Below are 11649 nucleotides of genomic sequence, written 5' to 3'. Positions count from 1 at the left end.
GAGAATCGTCGTTAGTTGCAGCCGTTAATGTAATGAATTACAGATAACATTCATCTGATGACACCGTAGTGTTTGATTTAAGGATACTTTAGCCCTGAAAATAACAAAATGTATTAAAAGCTTTTAAAACCAACAGTATATCGATACATATTTAGTTAACAATTAACAATGAAAGAAATATAAAGCATTAGAATGCAAAAAATGCTTTTTAGTTTTTTATTCACCATCAAATTAGTTGTTAAATTAAATTGATTATTTCAGTTAAAACAAAGAAGTGTAAATATATATATATATATATTTATTTCCACTTCTTTTGTGTTGGGATAAATAGACAAATAACCAATGTTGGTGTGCCAACACCAAAATAATTAATTTAATTTGTATAATAATTTAAATATGTATATATATATATTTCAATTAATAAATATATATTATACATGTTCATTTAAATATATAAATAATTTAATTCAACATATATAATTATGGGAGCCCATGTCTGCAGCCAAAAACAAAAAAGATTAAAATAATTTGTTGCTGGCGGAAAAAAAGATTAAAAAATTGATTATTCTTTTTTTTTCTTCTTTTGGTCAGTGTTATGGTTACAGATGGATGCACAAAAAATGTTGCATTTTTATTTTTTTAATGCTGGTGAAAATATATATATATGTATAAGTATATATATATATGTATATGTATATATGCTTTCGGGACATTTCAGTGAAGGCTGAACGAGGACTTCCGGTATCGTTGACGGTAAGGTGACGCCTGTGAGAGGGGGCGGGGCTACATGGGGCCGAGAGCGGCGCTCACCTGGGTGTGGCCTGGACTGTGTTTTTATCAGCAGGTGCAGTTTCAGTTGAAACATTTGAGGCGGAGGAGAGAGACGCAGAGACACGGAGACAGGGAGACAGGTGAGACAATCCTCAGGCTGTGGGTTTAACACCGGACACTTGTGGTTTTATAAAATCTTCGATAACTTGTTACCTGTAGCGACCACAGACAGGTGTGTTGTTGGAGACTTTTAAATCAATTATCTCCTCCACACCATCTGTGTTGTCAAAAACAATGCTGTTTAAAAGTGCGGAATTATTATGAATAAACCCGCTACGTGTTTGAATATGTTGGCTGTCACTTTATTTGGATTAAACAGGAAGTTTTGTGGTTTTAAAGTTAAAATTACTCGAATTTCAGTCTGACGCGCCAGACCCGGGAGGGGAATGGCCGTTTTAAGACACACAACATGTTATTATGGCTCCGGGGTCATTTTAAACAAAACTGAAACGATAAATCGATTTGTTGATTGACAGACAAATTATCGGCTATTTTTTATCGTTGAATAATCGTTTAAGTCAATTTTATAGTAAAAATGCCTCAGAAATGTCCTTGGCCCTGCCTCTTAAATATGAGGAAATACTGCATTTCTATGTTGTGTCATAGTGAGCTTTATCTTACCGAGTATCTTTAGCAGTGTTGATATGGGCTTTAACGTTTAAAATTAAACAGAACATAATCAGCAGCATAATCGATAATCTAAAGATTCATTGGTTGCTGCTTGATGTTAAATATGTTTTAATGAAATAAATCTTCTTGCAGATTCTTTTCTTCACGGAGCAGCACCCAGAGGACCATCATGTCCTCCAGGCCCAATGGGAGTCCACCTCCCTACGAGTCCGACACTGGATAGTGAGTCTTATCATCAATATAAATAAATCAACATTCTATCTCATACAATGACTTATTTTATATGCATCAGATATTCACAGAGCTCAAGTTAAAGACAGACTGAATGTAAACAATCAACCTCGTATGGAAGCAAAGAAAGGCCTCGATATAATATAAGTGATTTAAATGTTGTGAAATATAACTTTTACTGAATTATTATGTTGCTTTAAAAACCATCAACATTCATTCATCTGCTTTCCAGGACGCCATTTAAATTCAGCATTTTCAGTTTTTTTCCTTTTTGTGGTTTCACAGATTGAGAAAGATAATCGACGTGTTTACGTCGTTAATCAGATGTCTTCTTAGTTTTGGTGTCTAAATGTCACGTTTCCAATTTGAGCAACTTGATTGTTTTCAACTTTTTAGATTTTTAGTCGTAACTTTAGACCGACGGTTTTCAAAATAAAATACTACCGTTGTCTAAGGCTGTTTTCTTGGGCTTTCATGTCTCATATTGTAAAATGATGCTAAGCAGCAACTTAACCTTGTCGTCCGTCCACACATAAGTCAATTTTAGTCAAAAATGTATTAATATACGAATAAATAGCTGTTGCTTTACTATCGTTGATCATTTGTTAACACAGCCAAAGAGAAATAAGCTCACAGAGGATGCTCGTTCTTATTACGTTCTAGTGTGGACTGAAATATTTTGTAAAAAGGTCTTGTGGACAGAATTATATTTTAATTCCACAGTTAATATTCGTCTTCAGGTGTTTGTAAGATCCCTTGCTGATTTAATGCTCTTATGTTGAAACTCCGGTATCTTCCTGTGACTCTCTCCACAGTAACGTCGCTCCCCAGCCGGCCTACTCCTACTACCCGGATGACGAGTTCCAGCATTTTTACCGCTGGGTGTCTCCGCCGGGCATCCTCAAGATCATGTCCATCATCTGCATCGTGATGTGCGTCGCCATCTTTGCTTGCGTTGCCTCCACGCTGGCCTGGGACTCTCAGGGAGCCATGGGCGGCTTCGGGGGCGGCGGCTACGGGGGCGGCAGCTACGGGGGCGGCGGCTACGGGGGCGGCGGCTTCGGGGGTGGCGGCTACGGGGGCGGCGGCTTCGGGGGCGGCGGCTACGGCGCCGGCAACAGCTATGGCTACGGCGGGCTCGGAGGAAACTACAACGACCCCCGAAAGGGCAAAGGCTTCATCATTGCCATGGCGGCCATCACGTTCATCGCCTGCCTGGTCATCTTCATCATCGTCGTGTCCCATCAGAGCCTGTCGGAGAGCCGGAGGTTCTACCTGGCGGTCGTGATCATCTGCGCCATCCTAGCGCTGCTAATGCTAATAGCCGCCATAGTGTACTTGGTGGCGGTGAACCCCACGGCGCAGTCGTCCGGGTCGGCGTACGGAAGCCAGATTGCCGGTCTGTGCGCTCAGTACCAACAACCGCAGACTTCGGGGGTCTTCGTCAACCAGTACCTTTACCACTACTGCGTCGTGGAGCCACAGGAGGTGAACGCGCGTCTTCACGTCCTCGTTTCACGTGTACAAATAAAGATTTGTTGCGTTTTCTAACTCCCTGGTCTTCTTTTCCAGGCCATCGCGGTGGTGTTCGGCTTCCTGGTCGCCGTCGCTCTCATCATCATGCTCGTCTTCGCTCTGAAGACTCGCCAGAAAATCAGAAGCTTCGGCAAAAGCAACATCTTGTGGAAGAAGGTGAAGGTCATCGGCGAGATGGAGCCGCCTCAAGATGTGGAGGCGTGGGTGAGTTAATCATTCAACAGGATTTAAATCATTGCTTTAGCCACATTTAAAGGGCCAGCGTGTAGGATTTAGTGCCATCTAGTGGTGAGGTTGCAGATTGCAGCCAACTGAATACCCCTCGGCTCACTCCTCTCTTTCCACGACTGTGGTGTAACCGTGGTAACACCATTCGCCTCGTTCAGGTCATCCATACCATAATAATAACACTGCAGCTCACGTTACAGAAGTTTGACAAGCGTGGAGAGAACTACGGAGGCCTTCAGGTGCCATAAAAACACGAACGTCTCTCGGGTTTGATAGTTTCAGGTGATTTTACTCTAGTTATGAATATTATATCTCAATCATGCTCAGACTCTCCATAATGCTTCCAACCGGACCTTTTTTAAAGCAAAAATATTAAACATGATAAATATGTTCTGGTTGCATCTGCTCCAAGGTGCTTTTTATATTAAATATGTTTTTAAGATTTGGACAAAACAAAACATCTGAAGACATTATCTGGGAAACTGACGGGTAATTTTATAGAATAAACAATACGTTCACCGTCGGTGGATTCATCTGCATGTTACTCTCTTGATCAGTCGTCTATAAAATGTCGTTTATTAGTCGTCCATTAGTCGTGTTTATGCTTTTTCTTCATGCTGAATAACACATTCAGAATAAACTGGTGAGCACGTCGCCAGTAAACTGGAGTTAAAGTTGTGATTCTTTGTGGAGAAAGTCACTTTTACAGATCTGTAGATTAAATCAACTGATCGATCAGTTTATTTATGTAATGATTTTGTCACTCGCTGCCCTAGAACTATATTAAAAAGAAGTGATCGCGTCCTCATAGGAGGTGATCTGGGCTCAGGCGTCCTCACATGAAGAAGCAGTAGTTTGGGTGTTTTGTATCAGCAGAAGTGGTTCAACCTGCTTGGTGGCAGTCACCTGTTGATGAGCGGGGGAGGGGAAGAGTTGATGGTTTCAAGGCGTGGCGTTTACACACAGTTTCAGTCTCACGCTGACAATAAAAAAAAACCTCATTACCGTCGAGCATTTGAGTGTTTACCTTCTACAGCTGAGTCACTCTGATCAGAGTTAAGAAGTCACGATGACATTCTGCTGCAGTGAAGAGGAAGAACGGGTCGGACCGGTGCCCTGCAACAAAGGCCCACCAGTTAGCAGACACACACACACACACACACACACACACACACACACACCAGTAACACGACACTGGGAACCTGCAGCTCATGGGAAGCCGTCTGAAAGTGCTGAGGCGGCGACGCTGCAGCGACCTGCAGCTCCTGCATGATGTTGTGGCGCTGGAGCGGGACGAGTCTCTGCAGGTTTCATCATCCAGAGCTGGTTCAGGTCCAGCAGCTTGTTGGAGGGAAACCGCCGACAGGTGGACAGTTTAGTTCATGCTGCAGATTGTTTGAGTGCAGCAGATATTAGAAATCATGCAGATGTATGTGTCAGTGGTGGAATTAACTTGATTCTAAGAAAAGCACAAGTGAAGAAACTGTGCAGATTCCAGAGGCCCGTTGTTTCATTGTTCTGATGGAGGTTGTTTCAGATGTGACAGGATTCTGTGTTAGAACCAGAAGAACATCAATGTATCAAAGTGAAGGAGCGTTCATAAACCGCAGCTTGTTTTACGTCTTCCACTGCTTCACGGGAAGCTTTGAGGACGTTATCGAGTCTTCTGTTGAGAAGAACTACACCGCATGTTCCGATATATGGAGTAATGTATCTTTATTTATCGAGTCTTTACAAAAACAATGTGCAACACATTCAAACAGTAGAGACGATAACATGAAGACGTAGATGATGAAATAAACCGAGCGGGAAGAAAAAGAGAATTACATTAATTGTAGGCCAAATTAAATAAACAGATTTTCAGCTGCCATTAAAATGTTTAAATATTATATCTAACATTTTCTTTTCTTGCTTGTTATGCAATTAATATAGTTTTTCTTTTTTAGATCAGCATTTATTGAAACAGGAGCTTTCTTGCTTTTTTTTTGTTTTGCTTTTTTTTACTCTTAGTTTTGTGTTAATGCAGTAATTACACGTTTTAAATACTATATGACTGTAAAATACTGTTTCATAGTGTTAAAAAATTAAAAACATTGTGGGGTAAAAAATAAATCATGTATTTTAGTGCTGCAACAAGCAACTATTTTTATTCATGATAAATCGCTTTGTCTATAAAATGGGAAAATGCTTCTGAAAATGTTCTATAGTGAAAGTTAAAGTTTTCAAATGTTTTGTCAAAGAATCCCCAAAAATATATTTTAGTATCATATTCCAAAGAGAAGCATCAAATCCTCACATTCCAGTCGCTGGAACGTTCACATATTCTGCATTTCTGCTTTAAAAAGTATTGAAATGAGTATTTGATGAATACAATGGTCGTGTATTTGTGTAATATTATGGCGCTAATATGTTTTCTTTCTCCCAAAGGTGAACAACGTGTCCGTTGGCCCTGAAGTGCTCCCGATGTCGGACTTCCCCGAGAAGCTGAGGAGCTCCAGGAGTCACCTGGACGACGAGAGCACCAACTACGACAAACCGGCGTACGGCTACACGCCTCCGTGAGTGTTGATGTGTGATGTGTGGCCTCCGTACAGCTACACGCCTCCGTGAGTGTGATGTGTGATGTGTGACCTCCGTACGGCTACACGCCTCCGTGAGTGTGATGTGTGATGTGTGGCCTCCGTACGGCTACACGCCTCCGTGAGTGTTGATGTGTGTCCGTGTTTGCTGCACGGACAAAGCTCCGTCTGTACGCAGATGGAGGAAACATGGAGAGTCGGAGGGTCTTTGTTAATGTCACTTTTCCACGACGAGAATAAAAGATCCTCGTCACCGTAAAACCGTGACTAATATTTTGATCATTTATTAATTATTTCAGTAATTTTTCAAGCGGAAAGGCCAAACATTTGCTGCTTCCAGCTACTGAAATATGAGGATTTAATGCTTTTAACATTATAAAGTAAACATCTTTGAGTTTTGGCCAAAAACTGGCCTTTTACATTAAAATGTGTTTTCTAGTTTTTGAATAAACCAAACAAATGACCAATTAAAACAAAGGTGACGTCTGATAGACTGTAGTTAAGTGGACGTAGTCAAAATGACTCTACTTCTCTCTTGATTTATTCCCTCAGTAAACATTGTAAACATGAGTTTATGTCTCAATCTCTAGTTTCAAGTCTTCTTCAATACAGCATGATGTTCATTTAGTACATTATGGTCCATTTAGAGTCACACAGACCATAAAGCAGGGGATGCTTTAGGGCGGGGCTACTGTGATTGACAGGTCTCTGTCAGAGACGTGTCCTTTAGGCTCCAGGCTTTAAAACATCAGTCCACAAACTAACCGGTGACGTCACGATGACTACGTCCACATCTTTTATACGTATAAGCATGCAGTATTTTAATAATATTAATGTATAGTACATGAGATGGCTGCTTTAAAAAGAAACATGCTGCAACTTGTTATTTAGCAAAAATGTGGATCAGGCAGTTTTCTTTTTTCCTGCAGAGTGAGAGTCTCCAGACGCAAAGGTCCTCGACGTGTTTCAGACTCTGGACTGAGCTCTTTTTATTGAAGTGGACATTAACGTTGCCCGTTTCAGCAAAGAAACTCATGAATCACATTTTTCTTGCAACAGTGAAACTGAGTGAAATACGTTGGTGCTGATTGGCATCGAGTACGTGTGACGGAAACAGGAAGTCATAGAGCAAAGTGTTTTACTTCCTGCTTTGTCATGTAAACCTGATGAACACAGTTCCAGGTGCGTTGTTGTTGCTTCGTTCTGTGTAATTAATGTAACAATGTGGATATCTGTTCATTGTCCCGCAGGCCTCCAGAGGTAGACCTGCCGCTGCAGAACGGCGCCCCCTACAGCACCAACTCAGTCGCTCCCGGCTCGGCCGGGAGGCCCAAGAAGAGACGAGCCGGTCGGCCGCGACGCGCCGACGGACAAGACTACGAGACCGACCACAACTCGTCAGGAGACGAGCTGGACGACGACGACTTCGACAGGTCGGAAGAAAGCTAAAGACGTATTCAGATCCTTTAGTTGGGTAGAAGTACGAGTACCACAGTGAGAAAGTACTCCGCTACAAGTAAAAGTATGAGCAGCATTCTAATGTGAGCTAACTCTTTGAGACTCCGCCACTGAAACTGTGGGCGTCTAATGTCTACTTTCTTCCCTGTAATGTAAGCCTTCTCTCTCTTTCCTTCTTGTTTTTTCCGCCGCAGTGAATTTCCTCCGATAGCGAGCGAGCCGGAGCGCAACGACTACAAGCGTCAGTTTGACCGCGACCACCAGGAGTACAAGGACCTGCAGGCGGAGCTGGACGCCCTCAACAAGAGTCTGTCGGAGGTGGACCGAGAGCTGGATGACCTGCAGGAGGGCAGCCCCCAGTACCTGGTGAGAGTCACTGTCTCGTATACCTTCACTCGCTCACATCCAATCATAAAACCAGGTTGAGTTGCATCTATATTCATGAAACAACGACACGGAGGCTTCACAGTCCGAACCAAGACGGTCAACTTCATTACTCGGGGCGGCGATGCTGCGAAACTGTGATGTGGTTCCAATGTGATGCCAAGTAACACCGGACCAGAACCGCTTCAGACCACAAGCAGCTTGCATGCACTTTGTTGCTTTCTACTGTTTATTACTTGGTCACATGCATGTTAAAACACAGGACAGTTTTTTGAAGGAAAGGAACAAAAACTGCAAATGAAATGTGCAAACATTTTCTTTTTAATAAACAAAGTGCAAACTTTTTTTTGTGTGCAAATAACAATGAACTGAAGCACAAACTACGGTCAGCGGCTTCTCTGTCGGGGAGTGAACTCTGTCTGCAGTTTTATTCTTTAATGAAACACAAAGAAACGGATCCGTTCTTTAATCTTTATTTGTTGACACTAAAATCAATCTTTAAAATGAAACATTTCCGTATCGATCCGCTCGGCTGTATTTATTACTCCTTTCAACCGCCACCAGATCCGTTCTTACCTTTCACAATAAAAGCCCGAGACGCATTACATTTTCTTGTTTATTCGTCACGTCTGTGTAAAGGTAGATATAGTGACGGAGAGGAAATAAAGCATGTGTTTCAATGAAAATATTGTTAAATGTGAGATTTTGGCGACATAATTTCATAATTTGTACTCTTTAACAGGATGCTTTGGACGAGTACAACAGGATTAAGAACATTAAGAAGGTACGTTTGATCTTTGTTGAGTCCAGATTCAGCACTCGTAACAGCTTCTGGTATCTTTTACAACTCGTATAACTCATCCTCTCGCCTCCTTTTTCTTTGGCTCCCATCATAACTTCAGTCTCCAGACTATCGGGTGAAGAAGCGCAGGTGTAAATATCTGAAGTCCAAACTGAACCACATCAAGAAGAGGGTCAGCGACTACGACCGCAAGGCCTGAACGACTCGGGACACGACGGACTAAATGAGCCCGTTCAGACACCAGCAGGACGGCGCTGATCAAACACAAACCCGTCTGTCAGAGCCGGTGAAACGCTGACGCGGCTGTTTTCTCTCTCGTGTGATGTTTGTATTATGAGTGCCAGAGACACTGTTGTCTGTTTCTGCCTCGTGTTTTCTGAAATGGTCTCTTAGTGGAGTGACCACAAATCAAGACATAATCCCTGTTTGTTTTTAACAGCTGTTACGATGACTCAACATGAGATGCTCATGTTTTTTAAATGTGTGAAACATTTTAATGTTTTTAGCATGCGTGTTTCTTTATGGATGGTAGAACAGACACTTACTGCGATGTACTTTTTACAATGAGGTGTGATAGCTTTTTATTGAAATAAATTCTTTTATTGAACATTTTTCTTGCTGTTCTTACGCAGTATGAGGCGGATCACACAGGCGCCTCGCTAGAAACGTGTTTCCTGCAAAAGCATCAGTCGCACTTGACCGAACCAATAACATTAAGCAAGAGGCGGGCTTTACTTCTTTACCACCGACTTCCTGTTTTGATGCCGGTAGATGTGGTAGGAACGACATGTTGGTTATTTTCCGTGACCATATCTGGACTGAGGAGTCGCCCCCTGGTGGACACTTGAGAGAATGCAGCGTTAACACATGAAGCTTTGGCTTCACTCGACAGAACCGGAGTTTGCCGCCTGGTTGAAACGCGGCTGTGTGATCGGCCTCTAAGCGTTGTGGCTGACGTACATCTGAGACTCGAGTGTGACAACGAGCCCTGTTGACGTTGAATGAGTAGAAGTTTCACGTGATTAAAGCAGCTTCTAATTCACTAATTGTCGAAGGTGTCGGCAGTGCTTGTTGCGGTCGTCCACGGTGGCATTTGAAGGTACCACTGGGGGGTGTTAAAACGGGAGTGAATGTTTTCAGCTTATTCTGCTGCCGTGGTCTTGAACTGTTCGGTCTGCATCGAGTGTCTCCTCAGCAGCATCCTCCTGGTCATCTCTTTGGGGTGGCCAGGAGGAGCGGAGGGGAGGAAACTCCTCATCCCGGACTCTTTCTCACAGAAACCACCTCCAGCACCGGCGCTGAGGTTGTACACATTGAGGATGGGGTTGAGGGCCAGAGGTGGCAGACATCTGGGCTTGGCCTGGGAGTTGTGGTCCAACAGGAAGGCTCCAGATCCTCTGCGCTCGTACCCAGACAGCACCCTCCTGCTCGGGCCCGGCGTCGTCACTGACTCCCTGGAGCCCAGTGTGCTGGAGCAGCGTAAAGGGGCCAGCCTCTTGCCCTCCGCTAGGTCTCTCGCTCTCTGCTGGGACTCCTCGGGCAGGCTGTGGACGTCTCTAGCGAGCTGCGGGTCGGAGCTGTAGATGTCCCCGAGCTTGCGCCTCTGGATTACGCTGGGAAGGCTCGACGAGGCCATGCTGTGGAGCGGAGTGCCGTGGTTGTTGCCACCAGAGGAAGAGGAGGCGAGCGAATCTGCTCCGAGGATTGCGGAGTGGAGGTTCGGGTGGGAGGCAGAGTGGGACGACAGGAGACCTGGTAAGGAGATCTTTTGTCCCACGTGTTTGGCACATTCATTCTTTACTTCTGCTCCTTCGCCCCTCGCCGATCTTCCTTCGTACCACCTGAAGCTGTCGCTTGTTGAATTTGCGCCGTCCAGTTTGGGGATTCTGAGAGCGAGGTCCTCAGTTTGGTTGAGGTCTTTGCTGTTTTCTGAAGACGAGGCAGCGTGAAGCTGCTGGCTGAGCAGAGACGCTGGGACCTTTAGCCAGGGCTCAGAGTTCAACCTCAGGAGGGGCTGCTGCAGGCCGTTGGGCACCGCTTGTCCGAGCCTTTGAAACCGGGGCGGGGAACAGGGATGGGAGCTTATGCCACTGGACTGGGCATTAAAGGAGAAGATGGTCTTTGGTGGACATAACGAAGAGGAGGTGCAGTGGGGGGAGGTGATGAGCTGGATCTCAGAGGGAGATGCGGGAGCTGCTGATGCCGTTATGTCCGTCCGATGAAGAGGACCAAGGGGAGGCATGCTGAGGTACCGCTTGGCTTGCAGTTTCCCACATGGGAATTTGTCGGTGGCTATGATGATCACCTCCTTCCCCTTGGCCTTGCACGTGTCGAGCAACAGATTTAGAACCTTCCAGTCTCCGGCCATGACGGCGTAGACCAGCGCGGACGTCCCGGACTGATCCTCCAGGCCGATGTCCGCCTCGCTAGCCAGGAGCAGAGATGCAACCTCGGGGCCGGCGTGCTCCCGGCAGGCGTGCATCAGCGCCGAGCGGCCCTCCTTGTCCTGGATGTCGGGGTCCGCTCCTTTCTCCAGAAGAAACTGGACCAGCTTGTCCCGGCTGGCGCTCTGGGCGTCGGTGTGCTGGGTCCTGCAGGCCACCATCAGGGGCGTCTGGCCTTGGCCGTCGCTCTCGTTGATGTAGGCGCCTCCCTCCAGGAGCAGCCGCGTGAGTCGCAGGCGACGGAGGAAGACTGCTCTCAGCAAAGGGTTCCCTGAATCCATAGCTACCCCGGGACTACTGCCTTCTCCCGCCATCGCTCCCAGCTGGCGGCTTGTGAAGATGTCGTCGAGCAGGTTTCTGTGGTAAATAACAAAACGCTTTTAGAGAATTATGCAGAGCGGCAAAGCTATTTCAAGCACAAGCCACAAATCAACTTCTGATTCCAAAGTTCTGACTGCATTCTCAGGTCAAACACAACAGCGAACTCCCACTTTTATTATGTTTATCATTCATCATTTGAATCTTG

General features: G+C 44.9%; 2 protein-coding genes across 2 annotated transcripts; one reads left to right on the top strand and one right to left on the bottom strand.

Moving 5' to 3' along the window:
- Positions 1-870: 870 nt before the first annotated feature.
- oclna (occludin a) lies at positions 871-9286 on the top strand. The gene is made up of 9 exons (XM_079289811.1): positions 871-911; positions 1594-1683; positions 2508-3180; positions 3265-3432; positions 5884-6014; positions 7286-7468; positions 7688-7859; positions 8620-8661; positions 8780-9286. The coding sequence occupies exons 2-9, from the start codon at positions 1631-1633 to the stop codon at positions 8876-8878; spliced, it is 1521 nt and encodes a 506-aa protein (XP_079145937.1). The 5' UTR covers positions 871-911; positions 1594-1630; the 3' UTR covers positions 8879-9286.
- Positions 9287-9820: 534 nt separating this feature from the next.
- On the bottom strand, positions 9821-11437 carry ankrd34ba (ankyrin repeat domain 34Ba; the record flags this gene model as incomplete). Its single annotated transcript, XM_079289348.1, has 1 exon — positions 9821-11437. One exon carries the CDS (start codon positions 11435-11437, stop codon positions 9821-9823), a length of 1617 nt encoding a protein of 538 aa, XP_079145474.1.
- Between the last annotated feature and the right edge of the window lie 212 nt (positions 11438-11649).

Source organism: Melanostigma gelatinosum (genome assembly GCF_949748355.1).
Source record: "Melanostigma gelatinosum genome assembly, chromosome: 18".
Lineage (NCBI taxonomy): Eukaryota > Metazoa > Chordata > Actinopteri > Perciformes > Zoarcidae > Melanostigma > Melanostigma gelatinosum.
Note: the sequence above shows the minus strand (reverse complement) of the source record. Positions and strands in the feature narration are given on the sequence as shown.